Genomic DNA, 23,974 nt, shown 5'->3' on the forward strand with positions numbered 1-23,974 from the left:
TGTTCCCTCTCTCGCTGTGTCTCTCTCTGTCAAATAAATAAATAAAAAATCTTAAAAAAAAAAAAAAGTTTTGCTATTCTTTTTGAAGGTAGGAAAGGCTGAGAAGAATGCTCCTTGTTTTGTTCCCTCTGTGATGTCTCATTGGGTCCTTAAGATACAGAATGACCGTCATTAGACAGGTGGACACTTCCGCCTTTGAAATGGAAGAGATGGGTACACACATAAGTACGTTTGTCATTTTGGTAGTGGGAAGATTAAGTGTTCTCAATCAAGCCGTGCTGTTATAGATGAAGTCATGTGCAAGGGCAAAGTACGAAATGCTCATTTTGGAAAGGAGAAAAGTGAGCCTACTGGAAAACGGTTCTTGAACTTTAGTGCGCATCAGAATCACCGGGAGGGCTTGTTAAAACCTCAGGTGCAGACCCCAGCGCCAGAGTTTCTGATTCAGCAGGTCTGGGACAGAGGATGAGAATTTACATGTCTAGGGGCGCCTGGGTGGGTCAGTCGTTAAGCATCTGCCTTTGGCTCAAGTCATGATCCCAGGGTCCTGGGATCAAGCCCCATGTCGGGCTCCCTGCTCAGCGGGAAGTATGCTTCTCCCTCCTCTGCTCCTCCCCTGCCCCCAGCTCATGCTCTCTCTCTCTGTCACTCTCTCAAATAAATGAATAAAATCTTAAAAAAAAAAATTTACATGTCTAACAAGTTCCCAGATGATTCTGCTGCTGCTGGTCAGAGGACAGCACTTCAGAACCACGGTACTAGAGAAAGAAAGGATGAATGCCAAGTAATATTTGGTGCCAAACGGGGGCCTGGAATCACGAATTGAAAATTAATCCAATCAGCCAGCGTGTGGTTTTACCCCAGCTGTGTTCTGCTTGGGCGTGCGCATGGAAAAAGCGGAGGCAGAGTTCATCTGGGAATGGGGCTTGCTAGGTGAGTACCCTGGTGGGACAGGGTGCAAGGGACTTGATATTTGGGAGGTCAGGGTTACTGTGGTGGGGAGTGAAGGACAGAAGGGATAAGAACAGATGGGGGCGGCGCCTGGGTGGCTCAGTTGTTAAGCGTCTGCCTTCGGCTCAGGTCATGAGCCCAGGGTCCTGGGATCGAGCCCCGCATCGGGCTCCCTGCTCGGCGGGAAGCCTGCTTCTCCCTCTCCCACTCCCCCTGCCTGTGTTCCCTCTCTTGCTGTGTCTCTCTCTGTCAAATAAATAAATAAAATCTTTAAAAAAAAAAAAAAGAACAGATGGGGGGCCGATAGGCCACGAGGAGGGGATGGGTCACTAGACTGTCTGTCTTAGGTTCAAGCATTAGGTCCGGGTGTACTTAAACAAAGGAATTGGAAGGTAGAAAAATCATGATCAAAGAATGCAATGCTTAGATTTCAGAGGTGGTGCAGTTTGGGGCGTTGGTCACGTTCAGGGTGTGAAACAGGAGTGACCGAATGAAGTGGAGATAGGAAAAAGTCTCGGAAATGGGAGGCCAGGGTATCTCATGGTTTATACAAGTGGGTACTGAGGTCACCCAGAATTGAGAAGAAGAGGAAGGAGTCAAAGTCTGCAGTGGGGGAGGGGAGGCTGCCGAAGAGGTCAGAGGTACCAGCAACCAGGAGAGACCCTGAATGGGGTCTTGAAAGAAATGAGTGGGTGCTGGGGGCTCCACCTGCAAGGCGCCATTCCTCCGCACGCCCATCTGCAGTGAGGGAGCGGGAGAAGCTCGCCCGTCTTCTCCCTGGGGAGAGGCGAACACTGCTCTCAGCCTTTGGTAAGGGCCTGCTTCCTCCCATTCCTGGCTACTGACAGACCTGGGGTGACTCGCGGCTATTAATAGCGGGAAAGGAAACTGGAAAGAATGCCCCAGGAAGAGGGCGTGTGAAGGGAGGGCAGGAAGGCAGTGAGCTGGGAGGGAGGGCCAGGCCTGGACACCAGTGTCCACCCCTCCTTCCTTTGTTACCCCCAGCTCATCACCCCCGACTACTCTAATCTCCAGGGAAATAACACCAAAAAGCCGGGAGTAAAATGGCAAAAACCAGGTGGGATAAGCTGGTGTCTTCCCGGATTGGCGGGATAAAGGAAAGCACACAGACTGGGAATCCAGAGATCTGAGCTTTCTGGTGCTGGCTCTGCCTCTGATCCCCCAAGGCCTCAGCCCCCACGAAGCACATCTGTTAAAAAGGACAAGATTTCTCAGGTAGAGGCACTTTCCTAAGCATGACATAGGTAAGTCTGCTCTTGCTGGGAAAACAGCCACTTCAGAGGCCTTTCCAAGAACGGACCGACCTCAAAACTCATTTTCCAGTTTGTGCCACCCATTTCCTGAGCCTCGCCTTTCCCAGGAGCCTGATGCTACCTCAGGTGCAGCCTGGTTGAAGTCTGAGCCCCTGCTAGCGTGCTAGAGCCCACCTCTCTCAGCCCCCAAATCCTGCTGCCCATGTTGGATTGGTCCGCTTATTGCCAGGCTCCTGGGTGGTAGCTGGGACTACAGCGATGTGGGGCAAATGGGGAGCTTTAGGAGGATGCAGGCCCCAAACTCAGATGCCCTCTCTCGATGCCACACTTACTCCCTTGCTCTTCTTGGTGTGCCCCCATGTTATGTCCCCACCTCTTTGCTTCCAGGCACCCCTCATTCCATGCAGGTTTTCATAAGTCCCCTTCCTCAGCGCTGTCTGCTCATCCTTCCCTGCCACCTCCCTGCCTCCTGCTTAGCTGAGCACTCACTGCCTTCCACCAAGAGGCCCTTCTGGATTCTGCCCTCTGCCCCAATGTGGGTGCTATCCTTGGAGGCTGTTTGCTCTGATGTTCTGCTCATTTGTCCTGTACCCATCCCTTATAAATGCTGTGGCTTTAAGAAAGCCAGTCCCCACCCCCCACCCCCCAAAGGTCCTAAACAAGTGTTGGTGGGGGTGGGGAGGGTGGGGAAGCCTGACCTGGGTGAACAACATCAGCAAGGGGCTTGTGGGCAGAGGACAGTGGCTGGGAAAGGTCAGAGCTCTGGGCTGGGAGCCCAGGGAGGGGAAGAGGGAGGCTGTACCAACCAGCTTCAGCCTTCTCCCCAGGCCTGCACTGGGCGCTGGGGAAGCCAGACCCTCTCTGTGCCTTGGATCCTGGATTAGTTTCCTCTGGCTGTCGTAGCAAATCCCCACAAATTGGGTGGCTTACAACAAGAGAAATGTACTCTTTCACAGTTCTAGAGGCCGGGGTATGGCAGGCCTGCACTCCCTCTGGAGCCTCCAGGGGCTATGGGCGCTCCTGGGCCAATCTCTGCCTCCTGGGTCACACTGCTGTCTGTCGCCTCTTCTCTGTGTCTCTTATAAGGAAAACTGCCTTTGGATTTAGGGCCCACCTGGATCATCTCACCTCAAGATCCTTAGCTTAATTACAGCTGCAGAGACCCTTTATCCAAATAAGGTGATAATCACAGGTTTGAGGATTTTTTTTTTTTTTTTTGCAGGAGGTGGAGGGGTTGGGAGCAGGTAGGGTGGTATTTTTCGGCCTACCACAGGCCCCCATCTGAAAAACAGGGATAGGGGCGCCTGGGTGGCTCAGTTGTTAAGCATCTGCCTTCGGCTTGGGTCATGTTCCCAGGGTCCTGGGATCGAGCCCCGCATCGGGCTCTCTGCTCAGCGGGGAGCCTGCTTCTCCCTCTCCCACTCCCCCTGCTTGTGTTCCCTCTCTTGCTGTGTCTCTCGCTGTCAAATAAATAAATAAAATCTTTAAAAAAAAAAAAAGAAAAAGAAAAACAGGGATAGTGACCTCTGGGGCTGTTCTCTATACCCCTCCAAACAGCCTGCTGTTTGGGCTGAGGGCCCCCAAAATGCATCTGGTGAACTTCCCTGGCATGAGGGGTGCTATAGACTAGCTGTGTCCCCCCACCAAAGTCATCGGTTGAAGCCCTACCCCCCAGCGGGATGGTATTGGGGGGGCCTTTGGGAGACAATCAGGATTAGATGAGGTCATGAGGGTGGGGGCCCCCGGGTGGGAGTAGTGTCCTTAAAGAGGAAGAGACCAGAGCTTCGCCTCTCTCTGCCACGTGAGGACACGAAGGGTGGCCATCCAGAAGCCAGGAAAAGGGCCCTCACCACAACCCGAACCTGCGGCCACCCTGATCTTGGACTTCCCGGCCTCCAGAACTGCGAGGCATAAAGGTCTGTTGCTGAGGCCACGGGGGCCGTGGTGTTTTGTAGCAGCTAACACTAAGACAAGGGGCTGGGGCTGGAGGTCAGTAAGGAGAACAGGAATGGCAGGAAGGGCTGCTCCGACCATCCGGGGAAGGGCACGGTCCCGCCTGCCCTCACCAGCCCACTGGGGCCGAGGGGACAGGCCGACGTGCGGCCCAGGTCCTGGCCCACCCTCCCTGCCCCTCCCCCGGGGCCCCACGGCTCCGCCGGCCCCACTATGAGCCTGTCTTCGTGGTGCCTCTTGGCAGCAGGACGGTAGGTACCCCAAGGGGCTGTCAGGCTTGGCTCCTCGGCACCAGCTCTCCCAGAGGGGCCCAGGGCTGCCCCCTCGGGGGAGATAATTCCGGGCATTCTTCAAACCTAGAATTGTTCTGCCCTTATCAGCTTGTTTCAGCTGGCCTGCCTGACACTCGCGCTCGGGTGGGGCCCTGTCTGGCTGTTTCCCCAGGCAGGAGAGGGCAGCCGCTGTCCAGCGTGGAGGTCTCAGCAACGGAGGAAGGCAGGCTTCCCACGGGCACACTCCCCCCCGCAGGGAAGGCACCAGGGCCAGAGGACCTCATCCCGTCTCTCCCTCCCCAGGCCAGCGCCTCTCTCTCGTTTCCCACCCCATGCAGCACCCCTGCACCAGGAGTGCCGCCCAGAGCCCGGGCCTACACACAGCCCGGCCCAGTCCCACTGGGGCGCCTTCCCCCTCCCTCGCCCCCGTGAGAGCGGCACAGGCCAGTGCTTGAGCGCACGCCCTCAGGAGCCCAACCACCTGATCCGGGGCCCCATCCCCCCGCACCCGCCTGGACGCCAGGCAAGTGTCTAACTCTATTCCTCAGTTTTCCCGTCTGTCCGAAGTGAAGAGGAGCGTGATATTTAGTAACTAAATCCCTTTAAGTACTTAGAACAGGGCGCCTGGGTGGCTCAGTCGGTTAAGCGTCTGCCTTCGGCTCAGGTCATGATCCCAGGGTCCTGGGATCGAGCCCCGGGAAGGGCTCCCTGCTCAGTGGGGAGTCTGCTTCTCCCTTTTCCTCTGCCTGCCGCTCGGCCTACTCTTGCTCTCTATCTCTCTGTCAAATAAATAAAATCTTAAAAAAAAAGAATAGGACTTAGAGCAGTGAGCACACAGGGAAAGTGCTCGGCTAACGTTAGCCACGGTTATATCCTAAGGGAGCCCGGAGTCACGCCCATGCCACAAGTCCCTGTTACAGAGCCAGGCTGTTAGCCTCTGGGGATGCTCACCCCTCTAAGGCCTCGACACGGCAGGGGGAGGGTGGACACAAGGCGGCCTCAGACCCACTGGGTCTCTTCCTAGGCTTCCCAGTGCAGCGCAGGCCCTTTCGTGACAGCATCAGGGTGGCCGTGGACAAGGGGAGAGGGTAATTGGAATCTTCCTGCAAAAGCAAGAAGAGCCTGAGGCCCGGGACTCACCTCCTCAGACAAGCCTGGGGGAAAGCGGGAGCAGGGGCGAGGGAGGAAGCCTCCAGTTCTGCCCTGACAGCACCCCCAGACCATACAGGCTCACAGGGAAAGGCCGGGCAGCCCAAGCCTCCCTTCAGGCCAGCTGGGCTCTGGCACCAGCGGGCAGGGAGCCACGGGGAGACACAGGGCGTGCCCATCTCTCCCAGGCCTGGGTTTCCTCCTCAGTGACCCCAAGCTACATCCCTTCTGCCCCCTTCCCGATGCCCCCCTGAGGGGTGTGGGCAAGATGGAAAGAGTCTGCTTGAGTGTGTGCCCCTGGAAGAAGGTGAGGAGCTCACATATTAAAATGCACTGACCACCAGGGCGCCTGGGTGGCTCAGTTGGTTAAGCGACTGCCTTCGGCTCAGGTCATGATCCTGGAGTCCCGGGATGGAGTCCCGCATCGGGCTCCCTGCTCGGCAGGGAATCTGCTTCTCCCTCTGACCCTCCTCCCTCTCATCTCTCATGCTCTCTGTCTCTCATTCTCTCTCTCGCAAATAAATAAATAAATAAATAATCTTAAAAAAAATGCACTGACCACCAACTGAGGGCCAGGAGCTTTTATGTGGTATCTACACCTGCTGAAAAACTCCAGTGGTTTCCGCGAATAAACCGAGGTGAGAAGAGGTAAGCACCACAGAGAGTGAGGGGTCAGGGGCTGCGGTCTGCAGACCCCTTATGTCCATGAGCCTCCTGGGTCTAGGGCGAGGTGCCCAGGTTTCTATCCAGCTGTGGACACGAGGCTTCGATTTCCTGGAAGAACCCAATGGGAGCCGCTCGTACCGGCAGACTAGGAGAAACCAAACTACACGATGGCGACCTGGCAACAAGTATTTGTAACTCATGCCACCAACAGAAACACCTGCATTGTGACCTACTCAAAAAACCAAAGAGAAAGAATAAGTGAAAAAACTCTAAGAGCGGCCCTGCCCTGGCACCCGGAGCCCGCACAGCACCCATCCCCAGCAGGTGCTTGCCGTGCTCCCGAGCTCGGGGCCGCCCAGCGCTGGGCTCTCTCTGACCCCCGTGGGAATGGCCAGGGCAGGGCACCTAACTCGGTTCCCTTCCTCCTCTCCTGGGGGCTGGTTGCTCCTGGTCCACAGAGCCTCTCTCCCTGGGCCGCCACCCCGAACTGTCTGGGGCCTGGGGTTTGGGCTGCTGAGTTGAGTCAGGAGATCCTCAGAGAACAGCTCCTCCTCCTTCATCTTAACAGTGTTTCGGTGAAGAATCACACACACTCGGAGAACGGAGAATGGCACACATCACAGGCGTTGATGCAGCTCGGCCCCGGCCCCAGATCACCCAACAGGACGCCTGATCCTGGAAGCCCGCCGGTCCCTTCCAGCCGCAAGGGTAAGCGCTCCTCTGACTTAAACATCACGGGCCAGTGGTGTGTCCATCGGTGGTACTGCCCACCCACTGACGTTTGCGCCTGGCCTTTACCTGGGCTTCTCATTTGCACGACCCATCCTTCTCTTGGCACGCAGCCGTGGACCGCTGCGGCGCGTGGCCATCCCACGACGCGCTTACCCACTCCACTGCTGGTGGGCGTTCGGGTGGCTCGCAGCACAGGGCCACTTCGCATGAGCTCATGGCAACATCTGTCTGCACTTCCCACAGGGCGTGCGGGGCTGGGCCGAGGGGACAGGGCTCTTGCTGCGAGTCCCTGCAGTGTGTGGGGAGGGAGAGGAACCAGCAGCGCTAGCCCCAGGCCCCGTGTCCTGAGCTTCCCCATCCGGCGCCCAGATGCCACGCCCGGACGGAATCTCCTCTCAGCTTTGGCACCCCAGACCCACGCCCTGGCTGGCTAGCTGTCACTCCCACCTGGCTTTCAGGGGCTCTAGAGCGACCCTGCTCTCTCCTCCTTCCCTAGGGGATCAGCCGCAGGAGGCCTTAGTTGGCACATGGTTCACAGCGGGGTGGCTCCAGTGACCTCTGCAGCCCCTCCTAATGAGGGCACACCCGCACCCCACCCTCATCAAAAGCTCTCCAAGTGGGGGTCAGAAGGTGGAACCCTACCCCCACCCTGTGCAGGACCGAGCTCCTCAGCAGGAAGTTTCTAAATACATTCTTTGGATTACTCATTATTCTAATTCTGTGGCCGAAGGCAGAGAGGTAAGAGGAGAGCTTGGAATTTAGTCAACTGTGCCACCGAAGACTGCAGCCCCGCCTCTGCCCAAGCCCCAGCTGCCCCCGCCTGGTTCCTCTCCCTACCCATGCGGAGGTCCCTGTCCTGGGCCTGCTGCCGGCCTCTGAGCCACCTGTCATGGCTGTTCCTGATGAGAGGAGCACGCACATGCTGGCCCCGGAGGTCTGGGGCAGGTGCGTTCCACGCTTCATGTGAGGGCAGCCAGCCAGGCCAGGAAAGGGGCTGGGGCTCTTCCTGAGCTGGAAAGACAGCCTAACCTCCTGAAAACAATACCCTTCCCAGGGCCTCCTAATCCCTTCGGCCGCTGCAGACCATGTGAATCCTGATCTGTGTGACCAGGCAGCGTGCCCGGGAGCTGCCGACCAACGGGCCTGCGAGCAGGCAGGGGTGATGCCCAGCCAGCTGAGCTCACCTCTCTGCCAGGGCCAGGAAGGGCTCCCATGCAAAGGTCAGGACAACAGGACAGCACCCTGGGGGGGAGACAGGCCTTTGGCCTGTCTTTAGTATCGGTTTCGGGGACCCCATGTGTGATGCACATAGATGACAGGAAGAGTGAGCTCTGGGGTAGGAGACCCCGATCCTGTGTGAGTCTGAGGCCTCTGGAGCCTTGGTCTCCTTGTCACTCCAGGGAGAGAGAAGTAGTTACCTTGGAACAAAAGCGACACTTAAAAAAATGTGTAAGCTTTGGGAGGAAATGTCAAAACACTCCAAGTCTGCAGAAGGGCAGGTCTGGTCGGATGGGAAGCCAGGCTGGCAACCTTGCCGACACCCTCCCATGCACTGGAGACACCAACGTCGTGCTAGGGCCAGGAAAGCAGGGCAGGGTGCTGCGGGCCCCGCTGGGCTTACGTCACGCCTGAGACCATGGGGCACAAGTATGTGCTTCCTCTCCCCGTACACGGTGGCATTTTCTGCAAACCCACCCATCAAAACCCGTTTATCACATCACTTGAGCTTTTATCTAGCCCTTATGGAGGCCTTATATGGGCCAGACACTGAACTGAGAGCTCTCTGGTGGGTGATCCCACTGGTGTCTCCCACACCCTCTGAGGCGGTCCCATCATCATGCCCCTTGCAGAGCAGGCGGGACGGGCTAGGAGAGGGGGCCGGAGCAGAATCAGTGGGGCTGTCCATGGAGGCGAGGGTCCTACGCTCCACCCCCCATGACAATGAACCACTGCACAGGGCTCAGCCGTGCCGTACAACTTTGCAACTGACCCCCTGGCTTCCCCCGGGACACCTAGTGTTCTCTAAGCCCCCAGGCACATACAGGCTTCCCACCAAAGCATGCGCACACTTGGCATCCAACTCTTCCCTTAGAGGTCAGTTCAAAAACAACCTTGGTAAATATTTTTCCGAGGGGGATGTTGTCATTCCCACGCCACCTTCCCCGTCCCGAAGCCATGAAAATAACCAGATGTGTACAGATTTCTCCACTGCCCTTGGAAACCTCCACCAGGGCCCAGTATCCACTCCAGGCTGAAAACAAACAAGGGCCAGAAGCCAGAGGGAAGTCCCTCATACAAGTGGGGACAGTTGCCTCTGGGAGCGGAATGAGAAAGTTCTGTGCGACGGGGCCTGTGAATTTCCCTGGGAATGACTGGTTTCCGCCTGCTGGAAGCTGAAGGTTAAGGCAGCAAGCAGAGCTTTCCAAATTTCCAAACTTTTTCTTCTTCTGCCCTGGAGAGAATTCTCCCCTTCCAGGAATAACACCTGCATCCTTCTTGCTGCAGAATAATCCCTGTTAGCACATGTCCCCCAGACTAAATGGGTGTGTCGGGAGAGCTAAGCTAAGGCTTGGTTGGCTGGCTCCCCATCGGAAACCCCACTTACTCTGCAAAGCAAGTTAAAAAGAAAGCCAAAACTCTGTCACCCAAGACTCTTTGCTTGGCCCTAAGAAGTAAGGGAAGAAGCATGACGACTCCCCTATCAAGCACAAAATCTAGACTTCTTTGGTGTTTAAGGACAGAGGAGGTCTGCTTGCCTGTGGGGAGTAGGGGGTCTGTTGGGCGTATTGCTTAAAAAGAAACAAACAAACCTCATAAATGAATATAGCTAAACAATTGAGGGCTAGCTCTCTTACCACCACCACCAAGGCCTGCGGTCGGGGAAAGTTAAAAGCCACGTTCCTTTTAAACAAAGCCAAGTTGTCCCCTCTGTGTTTGAGATGTTAGAGCTAGTCAAGGAAGCTTGGTTTCCTATGGGCTCCACCTAGGGAAGTGAATCAAGAATCCCAGAGCCAGCCTGGTTGGAGCCAGGTGTCCAAACAGCTGAAAATTCATCCCCGAAAAGTAGTCGAGGAGGCTTAATGACAACAGAGGGGGAACAGAAAGTAGGGGTACAAACACACACACACACACACACACACAGTGATTTCACAGCTCTTCTATTCAGAAGAAACTTCCAGCAAAATGGAATGTTTCCCTCTGAAGTGTTTCAGGTCAGGAAAGGGGGTCAGGTTTGTTTAGGTCACACAAGACTGATACCAAAGTCAGACCTGGGGCTCCCAAAGGGGTGGAGGCAGGGGAGGTACCATCTCCTATCCTGTGTCCTCACGTGCGCCCATCCCCCCTCTCTTTCTCCACCCTATTGTGTTACTAGTCCTGCTACCATGCAAGGTGGGTACAGATGGCTAGGTCAAGTTTATCTGGCCACTCCTGGGCCCAGAGCACTAAGGTATACCTAAAAGGGAAGGGGCTAGGGGTGCCTGGGTGGCTCAGTCAGTTAAGCATCCAACTCTTGATTTCGGCTCAGGGTTGTGAAATCGAGCCCTGCTTTGGGCTCTGCGCTGGGTGTAGAGCCTGCTTAAGATTCTCTCTCTCCCTCTCTCTGCCCCTCCCCCTCACACACTCACTCGTTCTCTGTCTCTCAAAAAAGTAAATAAATAAATAAAAACAACCAAAAAACAAAACAAAACAGAAGAGGCTAGTTGGAACCTCAAGACTGGGTAACTCATCACCATCCTCCCACCTCGGATGTCCCACCTGGAAATTGGGTGCAGTCCTCTGGAGTGTGGCCTAGCCCAAGGCCAGAGGACTTCAGAGACACTGGCCCCAGAGACCGTTGCCTTTTTCATCTTCCCTGACAGCCTGGTCTTTGCTTTTACAGTGATGATATCATGCTGAAGATGCTGCCAGAAAAGGAGCTGATGTCCACCCCTCAGCTGAGGAAGCAGCTGGGGAAGCAGGGGCCAGAGAGGCAGTGAGCTGCTGAGCAGTGAGGGCCAAGGTGTGGCCGCGTCCACAGCCCTGCATGACCAGCGGCTGAGCACATCCCCTGCTCTCGAAGCCATGCAGACCTCACTGTCCTCCACATCCCTGGCTCATGCCATCAGAACTAAAGGGACCCAAGACATCACTTTATCCCACCCCAACAAGGGAGAAATAGGCAAATCGTCAAGAGTTCTGGGCACCGGGTCCCACCTTCTTTGGTTTCTAGAACGTTGTGGTCCAGCTCCTAAAGCAGGCTCTCTGTCCTGCGGGGCACATATGCTTCTGGTTCCAGCCCCTGCTTCCCCTCTTGCCCCTGGACAGGGATGGAGGCTGCTGACCCGTAGTGAGATGAAGAGGAAGGAGGGCCTAGGCCAGCCAGACCCTGAGAGCTCTCACACTGCCATGTGCACACCCCCCCCTCATCCACCTCCAGCCATCCCCAGTGACGCAGCATCAGCACGGCCCAGGCGGGGCCCCCCCCCAGCTCCCCTCCCCCTCCCCCTCCTGGATACATCCACACGCTTGCACCCAGCGCTATTATGCTCCCAGTTCTGGGACCAAAATCATCAGGAAAATGAGGCCTTTCGGATCACTGGGAAATACTGAACAGGAGGGTCCTCAAGACCTCCTGGCCAGCCCCTCATCCATAGATGAGAAAACTGAGCCCCACAAGGAGGACTCCCAGCCCCGGGTGGATGGAGCCCCTTTCTCCTGCAAACCCATTTTCTTATTGTGCCTGCTCTTTATTCACCACCCAACACAGGACCCTCCTGGGTCCCTGCTCCATGCCTGCTGTCATCCCACCCGCCCCAGACACACACGGAAGTAGCTCCGTACACCAGAGCTTCATTCACAGGAGGCCCCAGGGGCCGCCGTAGCTGCTGTGCTTACGTGAGTGCCCGAGAGGACCCACGGAAATCAGAGATCTGATAGTGTGCGGTCAGGACCAGACTTCCAGACTCTCCCCGGGGCCTGGGAGGAAAGCCAAAGTGTTTTTCAGCCAAGTGCAACCTCCCCGGGATGCCGAGGGGAGAATGAGAGCCGGTGGACAAGCTCCCACCCTGCCTCTCCCCAGGAACCAGGTTCAACAGCACGCGCTCTCTAGTGCCTTGGCCCCCTGTGGCCGCTGAGAAGTGGGGACCAGGAGGACCTCGGGGTGAGAAGCAGCTCTGTGTGGGAACCCCTCCTTCCTGGCCGGGAGAAGGGGCGTGCTGGGGACTGTGCTGACAGCCCAGGGCTGCTGCATGCTCAGGCAGGCTGAGACTCAGCCACACTCTACTCAGCAGCGCCCCCTAGAGCTGGGGTGCGGGGCTACCTCTGCCTGAGCAAGGGGACCCCAGGCTCCCTGACCTGCCCCTGTGGGGATGCCCTATGTGCTCCCAGTAGCCTGGAAAGCACAGGCAAGCTGGTTTCTCCATCAAACACGATGCACCCCCTTCCCACCCTTCGCCTCCCTGACTCCCAGAAAAATGACAGCCTGAAGGTGGATGAGATCTACGTGTAACCAGGGCCGAGGACAAAGCCCCAAGCACCACTGCCTCCCCGTGAGCCATCGTGGCAGTGCGGGCTGACGGAACATCCTCTGGAAGCCCCTTCTCCAAGCCCCCGGGGGGCAGGGTGACAGCCTCGGACGGAATTTACAACAGAAATCATGAGGCTCTCAGGAACAGGGACTCAAAGAAGCTGGGGCAGAAAGAAGCACCACGGGAAAAGAGCAGCCAGAATCAACCGGCAAACCACGGGTGCCCCCATCTGAGTGGAAAGATCCAATGCCAAAAACACGCACACCCACCATTTTCTTAATAACGCCTTCAACTTCTGAGAAGCAGCACCGTTAATAAGTACCCATGGGGGGCCACTGGCCTGGGATGGAACCTGTTCCTGCACAGACTCTGGTATGAGCAGCCTTTACTCTGGCCACAAGCTCCCGCGTGGTTTCCTAACAAATCCGCTCAGGAAGGAGGGCGCTGTGAGGCTACATTTCCATTCCAAGAAGATCCTGCGTAGCAATGCTCCTGCCCCTGTGTGCCTGATCCAGCTCCTTAAGTAGGACTGTGTGGCTCCTAGCACTGAGTCACACACCCCTGGATGCCCCTCTGTCCTGGACAAGCTGGGACAGGTGGTCCCTCCACCTTTACATCAGTATTTCCCACCAGATGTTAACGGAAGAGAAAAGGTAAAGTTTCCATGATTCAAGTGCATTTGGGGAAGGCTGACTTAAGCAAAAGCAGTAAGGGGCCTTTAAGATCTGGGAGCATTTAAGATCATAATAGGCACTGACTTTCCAAGAAGGGGAAGAGTACGCAGCCTTTCCCAAACTTTTTGGATCATGCTTCTCTTTTATTCATGAAAAACTTCCTATTCGTTTAGCAAACATTTACTGAGAGCGTAACTGTTAATATCTTTTAAGGACTACTGGTGTTCTCTTTGGGCATAGTTTGAGATACGGCTTATTTTACCGAGTTGTAAAAGTAAAAAACAAGAGCGCCTGGGTGCATCAGTTGGTTAAGCGTCCAACTCTTGATCTCAGCTCAGGTCTTGATCTCAGGGTTGTGAGTTCAAGCCCCACGTTGGGCTCCAGCGTGGAGCCCTCCCCGCCCCACCCCCCCAAAAAGGTAAAAAACAAAACCAAACAAAAAAAATAGGGCACTAGCCCTGATTTACCATATGGGTAAACTGAGGCACAGAGCAATTGCCCCCCCCCCCCTGGGGATTATTGTGCAGAAAGCCAAATGCAGCTCTGAGTGGTTGCTATCTTCCTCCCACTTCTCATCTTTGGGAGGAGATACTCGGTTCCCTGGTTTGTATTTGCTGCTGGATTGCAACCTCCCCAAAGAAGGCAAAGTGTAGAGATGCTGCAAAGACCGCCATCGTGCTTTGTTGCCTGGCTTGGATGGTGCCACCGTGAGTTTGGCGCTGGAGTCAGGTAGGGGTGGAGGAGGAGGAAGGAAGCTATTTAGAGGGTGACACTCAGATCCGTGGCCTGCCCAGGGGCAGTGGAGCACGAGTGGCCAGAGGACTGCTGATCTCGGTAGACAAGGAGTGGTAGGCTGTGACTCTCCATTTCACAGTGTGATGAGCAGAGCCTCAGGGGCTGCCAGGATCGGGGTGTTGGTGGCTTGAGGAAAGCCTTGACTTGCAGCCTCAAGTGAAGGGCAGTGCGCCCGAGAAGTGGGGCAAGAAGCGCCAGCTGGGAACCAGGCACGCATGGGGCAGGTGGTGCTGGCCACCGTAACCCCTGCTTAGCTGAGCCCACTCTCATCTGTGAGCGTGGTCTGCAACATGCTCATCCCGAGTGACCCGGCCGTGGGCCAGCGAATAAATGGGCAAAGGCCTGGCCTGGAGAGGGCACTGCATGTGCTCCAGCTGGGGACGGGGCAGCGACAGGGTCCCTTTCGTCAACCTCACGCAGGGCGAGAGCGAAAGCCGATGCACTGATGCTTCCTACATGTCAGACGCCTCACTGTGGAGGAAGGCATTAACACCTAGTTTACAGCTAGGGAAACTGAGGCCAGGGAACGAGTCTGAAACCACAAGGCTGGCGAGTGCCGAAGCTCAGACTAAAATCCAGGCTTCTAACTTCAAAGCCTGGGGCCTCATGCCAAGCGATTTCATTTTTTCTTCTCTTTGACAGCAGAATTTTTCTCAAAGGAATTCTTCTGTGGAGACCTACCGTACTGAACAGATAAAAGCAGAGCTGCCCAAAGAGGCGGGGGGATGCAGAGTACCCCCTAAATTGGCCTCCTCTTAGCTTTCCCCTCTCGGTGTACCCCAACCTCTCAATGGCCCCCAAACCAGCTCCAGAGAGGACCTCCACCGGGTTTAAAAGCCACCGGCCTCCAGCTGTGCTCTCATGAGCGTCCGCGGACCGAGCTCTTAAGATGGTACCTCCCTCCGCCCTGTACCTGCCCCTGCTGAGCTGGAAAGGGGAGGATCCGCTGTAGAAATCCTTCTTTCCCATTCCAAGGACAGTGAGGGGAAGCAGGTCCCCCAGGGCCAAACCCGGAGGAGGCCTGGCTCACGGGTGGTCCCCAGGGCACCTCGGCTCCCTGGGGCAGCTCCAGGCTAAGGGGCCTGAGTGGGAAGTGGCCAGGATTCCTTGTGCATGACAAGGAACTCCTCCATCAGCACACCAAATTGCGGGAGCCACAGAAAATGAGGGATAAGCTGAAACTGGCTTAGCCAAAGAGGGGCAAAGCCTTAGGCCATGAAGTTTCCCTTGTGCAGAAACAGCTGATGTGATTGGCAAGATGAGGCCTGCGGGCATCTGCAGAGAAACCCAAGGTTTGCAGGGACTAAGGCTATGGTCCAACATCCATTCTTTGTGAATGTGATATTATTTATTTATTTATTCATTTGAGAGGGGGGGGGAGAGCGCGGGCATGAGCAGGGGGAGGGGGGCATGAGCAAGGGAGGGGGAAGCGGCAAGGAGGAGGAAGAAGGGATAAGCAGGCTCCGCGCTGAGTATGGAACCCCGCAGGGTGCTCAATCCCACGACCCCAAGAGATCATGACCCGAGCCAAAACCAAGAGTTAGACACCCAACCCACTGAGCCACCCAGGCCCTCTGTGACTTCTCCATAACTGAACTGATTTTTGGGTCAGCCATATGGGTGCCTGAAATAAAAATTACTCTTCCCTGAGGGAAGTATGCTTCCCTGCTTCCCTTGCAGCTAGGTGTGGCCACAGGACCAAGTTCTGTTTGACAAATGTCACTGGAAGTGTGGTGTGTGGTTTCTGGCAAGTACCCTCAAAAGAGGAGCCGCAACCCTCTCGTTCTTTTTTCCTGACAGCTGAAGCCCCAGTAGCCATCTTGGACCACAAGGCGGCGTGCTCAAGATGGCAGACCCACCGTTCCAGCCCTCTGAACATCTATCATGTGAGAGGGAATGTCTATCTGTCTTGGTCAATCCACTATTTTTTAATGGCTAAGAGCAGCCCAATCAAGTTCTAACCACCGGCAGCCCTAACCTTCAACAGCAGGGTCCCCTGGGTGGGGGAAGCCCAGAAGCAGCTAAGAGGTTGCTGCACGTCCCACGGCACTCCTGCCTCCCCGAGTCCTGCTCCCCTTCATGCCCAGGCATCCATCCCTCCGGGGCCCAGGGCCAGCCCTGCTGGCCACCTGCCTCTCTTCTTCTGGAACCAGGTCAGAGCCTTGCAAGTGGACAGCACAGAACTGGCAGACAAGACGGGGTTCTAAACCAGCCCTGCCACTGATTCATTCATTCATTCCTTCATTTGTTCATTCAGCAGTTACTAAGTATCTACTATATCCCAGGTCCTGTTCCAGCTGTTGCAGCAACAGCACTGGACAGAGGACCTCGCCCTCATGGAACTTGTCTACTCAGGGGAGAGACACACAAAGACATGAGCAGGTCCCAGGTGATGAGTGCTTTGGGGAAAATATGCAGGGTAAGGCCGTGAGGGTGTGTTATACAAGGCAGCCCAGAGCCCTCTCTGAGACGGTGGCTAGCGGACAGAAACGAGGGAGTGAGGCATGTAGATATTTGGGAGAAAAGCCGTTTGTGTCACTTACTATGAGTGCTTGGTGCTGTGCCTCAGTTTCCCCTCTCTGGAGTGGTCTGTGAGATAAAATCCATCCCAGGACAACCTCCTGCTATCCTGGCTGGAGAGTGTGGCTCCACTGAGCATGTTCAAAGCCAGTTAGCATGGGAATCAGACTCGATGGGGACCCAAAAGGGCCCCTTGGACAGAGCTCCGTGAATTTCAGGTAAGAAAGGGGGCGAGGCCTCCAAAGTGCCCTCCTCACCAGGCCTCGCTTCCCCACTGTCCCTTCTATGCTGAAAGGTAGAGGTGAGACAGTTGTGGGCTCCTGGTCAGCCCATGTGTCTCCGGGGGCCTGGCTCTGGGAGGGCCCCCAGCATCCCAACCTGGGGCTGCCTGGCAAGACTCAGTCAGCCATTCCTCAGAATTCTCTTCCCCTTGGGCTGAGGCACACAGCCTTCCGGCCACGACAATTGGCGGACACGGTGCCACCCAGAGCCCTGGCCATAGGGAAGTTCGAGGTGGCTGACCCGAGGGGGATAAGGCTACAAAGGAAGAGAGGGTGGTGGTGGTTTGTCAGGGAAAGGGGTGGGGACAGAGGGAGGATGGGTGGCCGGGAGGCCGAGCAAAGCTGGGGGTCCGCGCTGACTATCACTAGTGTGGTACAAGGTGGGACCACAGCCCAGAGTCAATACAAGGGCTTGGAATGGAGGGTAGCTGGAAGGGCCGGATGCGTGCACCAGGCATCCAACAAGCATGGCTGCCCACTTGTGTTCCAGATGCTGGCTGGATGCTGTAGTCACCAGCAGGGCTCCCAGGCAATGGCAGATAGACAGGTACGGTGTAGCCCGCATGTTGGCCACAGCCCGTGGAGAGCCTTACTCCAAGGAATAAAGTAGCTCCAAGCCTCAACTTACCCTGAAGGTGGAGGGATGGGGAGAATCTGGGCACAGTATAGCATTGTCACCATCATGAAACCCTTTCTAAAAAGGGTTTTGATGAGTTTCTCCAGTGCCCGGGAGAGAATCAGCACAGAAAGGCGCCGCCCAGGGCTATGGCGGCGCACGCATCTCCTGGGGCGCCGTCGCTGGGAGTCACGAAGACTTGGGCAAGCGACCCCACTCCCTGGTCTGCAGTCCCTCATCTGCAAAATGAGTGGGTGTAGAAGATTTCCAGAAGGCTTCCCAGCTCTAGAATTCTGTGTTCTATGATTTTCTGGATTATTTAACAGCAGTGTGGAAATCACCCTCGGCCAACTGAATTCTATTTTGAACAGCCTACTTGAAGGGGTCTCATGGTAAATGCTGTTGTAATACGAACAGGCTCCATGTACTGTATCCTCTGTGGAGATTCTCTTGAAGGCCTTCCATAAGGGAATACTTACTGTCATGAGGCTTGTGTGGCCCAGAGTCACAACCTCCTTGATCTTCTAACATCCCCACCACGTGCACAGGACCCACGGTAAGGAGAGACCCCGAGCAACTTCACCTGCGTTCCTGGGAGTGGGACGGGACAGGAAACGCTGCCAACTGAGCTCCCTGCCCTGCATCATACCCTCAGGTGCAAACAGGAAGTGAGCCCAGAGCTGAGGAAAGAGCTCCTTGGCCTCTAGGAGTGAGGAAGTCTCCAGGCAGGCTGGGGCTGGGACTGAGGCTCGGGCTCATGGGCAGCGGATGGATAGAAGAGGGCCATTGTCTTTCTCCAATATGCAGCTTCCATTCAGCAAACTTGCAGAAGGCTCCTGGGGCCTTGGCACGGATGAGGTGAAGAAGCTCTTTTTTTTTTTTTTTTTTTAAAGATTGTATTTATTTATTCATGACAGACAGAGAGAGAGAGAGAGAGGCAGAGGGAGAAGCAGGCTCCCGAGGAGCAGGGAGCCCGATGTGGGACTCGATCCCAGGACCCTGAGATCATGACCTGAGCCGAAGGCAGACGCTTAACCATCTGAACCACCCAGGTGCCCAGATGTGAAGAAGCTCTTACCAGAGTAGAACCATCTAAGTCCCGACCCCCGTCCCAAAAAGTGCAGCGAGCTGTCCAGAGGGTTCCTCCCACTTTCCTGAGGAGTAGGGGGCCTTGAGCTAAGTGCCGAGCTGTGCTCACAGCAGCCACTGGTCCGTTCTGGGACCCCAAGCCCCGACCCTCAACAGTTGTCCCTGCCAGTTCTGGCCGCTGCAGGAACAGCCCACTGGCCAGCATCACTGCCCAGGATGTGAGCTGGTCTCGGGCTCCCCTTTCCGAAAGCCTGAAACCAGGGCCTGGGCCAGTTCCACTCAGGTGAAGGGTGCAGATAAAATGTCGAGCCACTGCTCAGTGCCCATGGCTGCGGGGGGCCCTGGAGGTAGAGACTGTGGCTGCCCCTGCCCTAGAGGGGCCCCTGCATGGCTGAAAGAGACACCCAAACATCATCTGCTTCCATCTAGAAACCAGGGAAGGCTTCTCAGCAGAGATGATACCAGAGGACAGACAGGATTAAATTATCTAGTCTGCCCTGCTAAGAGGAATTCCAACCAGGTGGGGGCCCCTTCTCTCAGCTTCCAGAGGACAGAGGTCTCAAATCCCACCCAGCAGGAGCCCCTCCTCTCCCTTCAAGCCTGGATGTCCCAGGAAAAGGCAGATGTGGTGCAGCCCCCGTGCCTATGTGCTTATCCCCACTTCGGTGTCCTGGTGACTGCCAGAGGACACCCCCTCCGGCAAGTGCCAAGCCCGCCTCCTCTACCCCTCCTGGGGCGGCCACACCCTAAAGCTCTGGCCAAGCTGCCACCTGGGAGCTTTGTGACCCCCTACCCCTCCTCTTCTCCCACCAGCTGAGACCAGTCTGCTCCTAACCCCCCACGGCCTGCTCACTCTTGCCTCAGAGCCATGCCCAAGCAGCATCATGCTAGGAATACCCACCATCCCCTGACCTCATCCCATGGAACTTTCTCACTGGGCTCTGAAAGCTCACCTCCTCCCCAAAGCCTTCCCACAGCTCAACCCATCTCAAGAACCCACATCATGACCCCCAGCCTGTCTCCCCTCCACCCTGCAATTCATTCAGCCCCAGCCAGCCTATGAAATGGTCTCACCACCCCACACTGACCCTTTTTTTAAAAAGATTTATTTATTTACTTGAGAGAGAGAGAGCACACAGCAGGGAGGGGGCAGAGGGAAGGGGAGAGAGAGGATCCCAAGCACACTCCCCACTGAGCACAGAGCCCAACACGGGGCTCAGATCATGATCTAAGCCCAAACCAAGAGTTGGACGCTCAACCGACTGAGCCACACAGGCGCCCCTACACTGACCCTTTTCATCTTAAAATCCCTGTATAAACCCTCACCTCCTTCAGGAAGCTTTGCCTAGGTCACCGCTCCCCACATCTCACCACTTCTCTTGCACAAGCCTCCTTTACCCCCACCTCGTGGCTCGAAAGCTTCAGCCTTTGCTACCACATACCAACTACTACCCACAAACATTAGCAGAGTCCTGCCACTCAGTGGCCTTAGACCCATCAAGTTCTCAATACACATGCTTTATTCATCATCACAGCTAGGACTGATTGAGCTCTGACCATGAGTCTGGCACACTGTCGAGCTCATTCCGTCTGTTCTCTCTCATCTTCAGAGCAACGTACAAGGTAGCTTTGTCATTATTTTATGGACAAAGAGACCGAGGCTCAAGAGGTTCGCTATTTTGTCTACAGCCTCGCGGGTCTGTCTGACCCAAAGTCTGAGTGTTTTCCACCAGACCAAGCCACCTTTCCCTTCCCAGGATTCACCCATGGAATGACTCAGTCAGACTGATGTTCCAAGTCAGCCTGTCCTTTCCGCAGCTAACAGGGCAGAAAACCCCAGAAATGTTACATAATGAGAAACTAGAGGTGCCCTCTTCTCTTTTATTCTGTCTTATAGATAAGGAAACTGAGCTCAGAGGTACAACTTGCCATGTGGCTCAACCCAGTGAATATCAAACCGAAAGTACTGAAAAGAGGTCTGTCTAATGGACTGTCAGGCCCCTGGGCTTAATGCTGCTTATGCTTTCAGCAGCGTGATCCGCCTGTACTAAAAGGTAAGCTCCGTAGGTGGGGTAATTCCTTTGTTAAGGAGACTCACACTATAACCCCTTATGGTTTAGAACTGAATCACAGGATTCCACCAGTTTGGGGGGGTTACCCCATCCTTGATGATGGCGGCCCAGGAGGCCACACCTTCAGAAGGGCAGAGAGATAGGGTGGTCCTTACTGACCCCCTCTAGGAAGGTATTAAATCAGCACAGGACTGAGCAGCACGCCTGCACCCCTCCAGCCTTTTCTGCCTCAAGGTACACAAATAATAATAAAGAGACTCCCTGTGCTTTACAAGTTTCCAAACACTTACCTTTATCCCCTTATTATATATCACAATAGCATTTTAGGGATTGGGCCCTGGGGGCTTGCAAAGGCCAAGAGACTTGCTGATGGGGATGGGAGTGCGGTGCTGGTCATTGTGGTTCATTTGTTTTCCATGTATCAAGTCCTTCCACATGCCATGCCCCGTGCTGGGCTTGAGGAGGGCTTCCTGGAAGAGGCATGGTTTCTGGGCAGTGCCCAGATGCTAGGGAAGGCAGTCCCAGCCTTGAAGCCAGTAGTGAGTTGGGCTTGGAGATTTTCCCACGGTTGGCTCCGGAGCATCTCTTAGTGCAGAACAGCCCCCGGCCTCTCCTCAAAGCTCAGTCTTTTTAGGCTCTGGCACCCGGGGAACTAGCCTATCCTTCTCAACACAGCCCGTCTCCCTTCTGGGTGGTGCTAAGAGGCTCCTTCCAAAAAGGTGCGTGTCAAGGCCCTCGCTGAAGTCTGGCTGCTCTGAGAGCAGAGTTGAGGAGTGGTCACACTCCAACATCTTCTCAGTCCTGCAGGTCGCGCAAATGCGAGGTGACTGTCATCCTCAGAGCTGTTCAGACCACTCTTCACACCACAACATACCCTTTGGGAGCACACACCTTTGCCCACTGCCAAGTGCCCTTTCCTTTTAGGCTGAGCTAGTGGAGTGTCAGGGCCGCCCACGGCGGGATGCTCACACCTGCTTGCCCTCAGAGAACCAGCCCCTTCCCACCCAAGGTTCCATGTGGTGCAGAGAAGAGGCTGTGCTGCCCCTAAGAGTTCAGTCCCAAATGCCAGGGCCTGCCAGCAGCAGGCTCCCTTCTGGAGCTGTCACCAAAGTCCTCCTGGCCCCAGGGGAGGAGCACCCCCTCCACTCTTTCTCCTGGCGGGCATGTGCTCAGGCAGGCCACAAAGAAAAGGCCTCTCTTTCCTGGGGCTGACCCTCCAGCTGTTCTCAGGGGCTTTGGGCCACCCCCTTGTCCCCCTAAGAGGGTAACATTTCACCTTCAGAAAAAATATGGGGGTTGTTTCTAAGGTGCACCCAAGCTTGTTTCATGAGGCAAGTTCCTGTTTATGGGGGGAGGTTCACCTTCCTGGCCATATGCGAGTACAGAGAAGTATATTGGTAGTGGAGAAGACAGGGATCCAACACAGCCAGGTGACTCTGAGCTGGTGGAAGGTCCACTTACTCCCCTTTTACATGCCCCAGCACAGGCTCAGGTGAGCCCAACTGCACACACCGCTTGGAAAAAACCTCTCTGCCAACGCGGAACACATCACCCGCGTGAGCCGTTACCAGAGGCTTGTCCCCTGCTCCAGGGACTTCCCCATGAGCTTCCAGCCTGCCGTTTTGCTGGGATCGACGACTACACGACACCGTTGCTCATCCCCTCCGACACCGAGAAAAAGAGCGATCAGACTTGGGGGGTCCCGCAAACGCGTGGGGCCTCGCGGTGCCTCAACGCCCCGCTCGCTTTGCCCGCAAACCCATTCATGGCCGGCGCGCCACTGTTCGCCCCACCACAGTCCACCTCCCACTCCATCGGGATGGGGACCGGGGACTATCCGCGCGCGGGCCCCGCACCTGCGGTGTTCTCGGGTTTGGAAGGGAGTGGGCGGTTCAAGGTCAGGGCTCCGCGCGTGGCCCCAGCGGAAGGCGCGCGCAGGGGCCGCTCAGGGTCCCGCCACGAGGTGCGGCCCGGCCGGGGGCGCCCGGGCACGGTGGGGTCGCCGCGGAGCCCGGGCCACCACTCACCTTCCCGGGACAGCGAGCGCGGCGGCAGCAGCAGCAGCAGCGCCGAGAGCGCCAGCGCGGAGCGCATCGTGTCCTGGCCTCGGGCCGGGGGCAGGTGGCTGCGGGTCCGGGCGTCCGAACGGCGAGAGCGCGGGCGCCGCTCACGGAGGCCTGGCTGTGGCTCCGGCGGCGGGGCGGAGACCCGGGGCTCCCGAGTCGCGGCCGCTGCGGCAGAGCGGGGCTGAGGCGCGGCGCCAGGCGGCGGAGGAGCGGCGGGTGGCTGCGTCGCGGGCGGTGTCTGCGCGGCTGGGCCCGGCCGGCGGCTGCGGCGACTCCCGTCCCGTCCGCGCCGGCCCCCGCCCCCTCCGCCTCCCCCGGGAGCGCGCGGGCGGAGGCAGAGGGGCCGGGCGGGGCGGGGCGGGGCGGGGCGGGCGCTGGGCCGGGAACAATGAGCAGAGGAGGAAACTCCGCCCTGGAGCGCGGCGGGCGGGGGGCCGCGGGCTGGCCGCGGGCTCCCGGCGAGCGGCCCCCGGCGAGCGGCCCCGGGCGGGCGGGCGGGGTGGGCGTGTGTGTTCGCGCGCCGGGCGGCGGGGGGCTCCCGGCGCCGGACCGCTCCCCCGCCCGCGGGTCAGCCCGCCCCGGCGCACAGGTGTCGCCGCAGTGCTTCTGCGGGGATCCGGAGGGACCCCCGACACCGCCAGGGCTCTCGCACGCCCAAATCCGGAGCGAGGCGACCCCCAGCCTTGTGTGTTCGCTAAGGATCTTTCCAGGCCTCCGGGCTGCGGCGCGTTGTGCTGCAACTCCGGAGAAGCACGTCTCCCGGCTGCCAGGTGCAACTCACCTGCGGGCGAGCCCGCCTTCCGCACCACTTGCGAGCAGGTCTGCGCTGCAGAGTGTGCACTGGGCAGTCTGGACTCGTTCGTTGCTTCATCTTTCCAAGCCTAGGTTCCTCACCTGTCAAATGGAGGTGATGGTTTAAAAAAAAAAAAAAAAAGGACTTTTTGAGGGATGAATATGTGCCCGTCTGTGTTCTCATGGCTTTACCAATATTATTTCATTTACTCTTCACAACAGCTATATTTTTAGCCTCATTTTGCAGACAGGGAATTGAGTCAAAAAGAGGTTAAGAAATTCGCTCGAGACCCAGTAACTTGTAAGTGACATACCTGCCTCTGAGAGTAGTTTGGAGAAATACTTTGCACACAGTGCCTGGCAAATACTAATGCTCAATAAGTATCAGCTACTATCCTTATTCTTGCTGTACAAAGAACAACAATAAAGATTTAGGGCCTGGGGTCAAACCCGATTTGGGTTCCAAATCCAGTTGTGCCCACCTAATTAGTAAAGACCCTGGGCAAGTTGCTCTCGGTACTCGGTTTTTTGCATCTGTAATATAGGGACCACACCACCGACCTCC

General features: G+C 56.5%; 1 protein-coding gene across 1 annotated transcript in view; it reads right to left on the reverse strand.

Annotated features, from left to right (window-relative positions):
* The window catches only part of PODXL (podocalyxin like), a 48,396-nt gene extending 25,545 nt beyond the window's left edge, over positions 1-22,851 (reverse strand). Inside the window, exon 1 of the mRNA XM_035021128.1 lies at positions 22,579-22,851. Within this exon, the coding sequence (XP_034877019.1) occupies positions 22,579-22,645 (67 nt within the window). The 5' untranslated portion in view covers positions 22,646-22,851. The remainder of the gene's footprint in view (positions 1-22,578) is intronic.
* Positions 22,852-23,974: the final 1,123 nt, after the last annotated feature.

Source organism: Mirounga leonina, unplaced genomic scaffold, assembly GCF_011800145.1.
Source record: "Mirounga leonina isolate KUSES-001 unplaced genomic scaffold, KU_Mleo_1.0 Mir_174, whole genome shotgun sequence".
NCBI classification, from domain to species: domain Eukaryota; kingdom Metazoa; phylum Chordata; class Mammalia; order Carnivora; family Phocidae; genus Mirounga; species Mirounga leonina.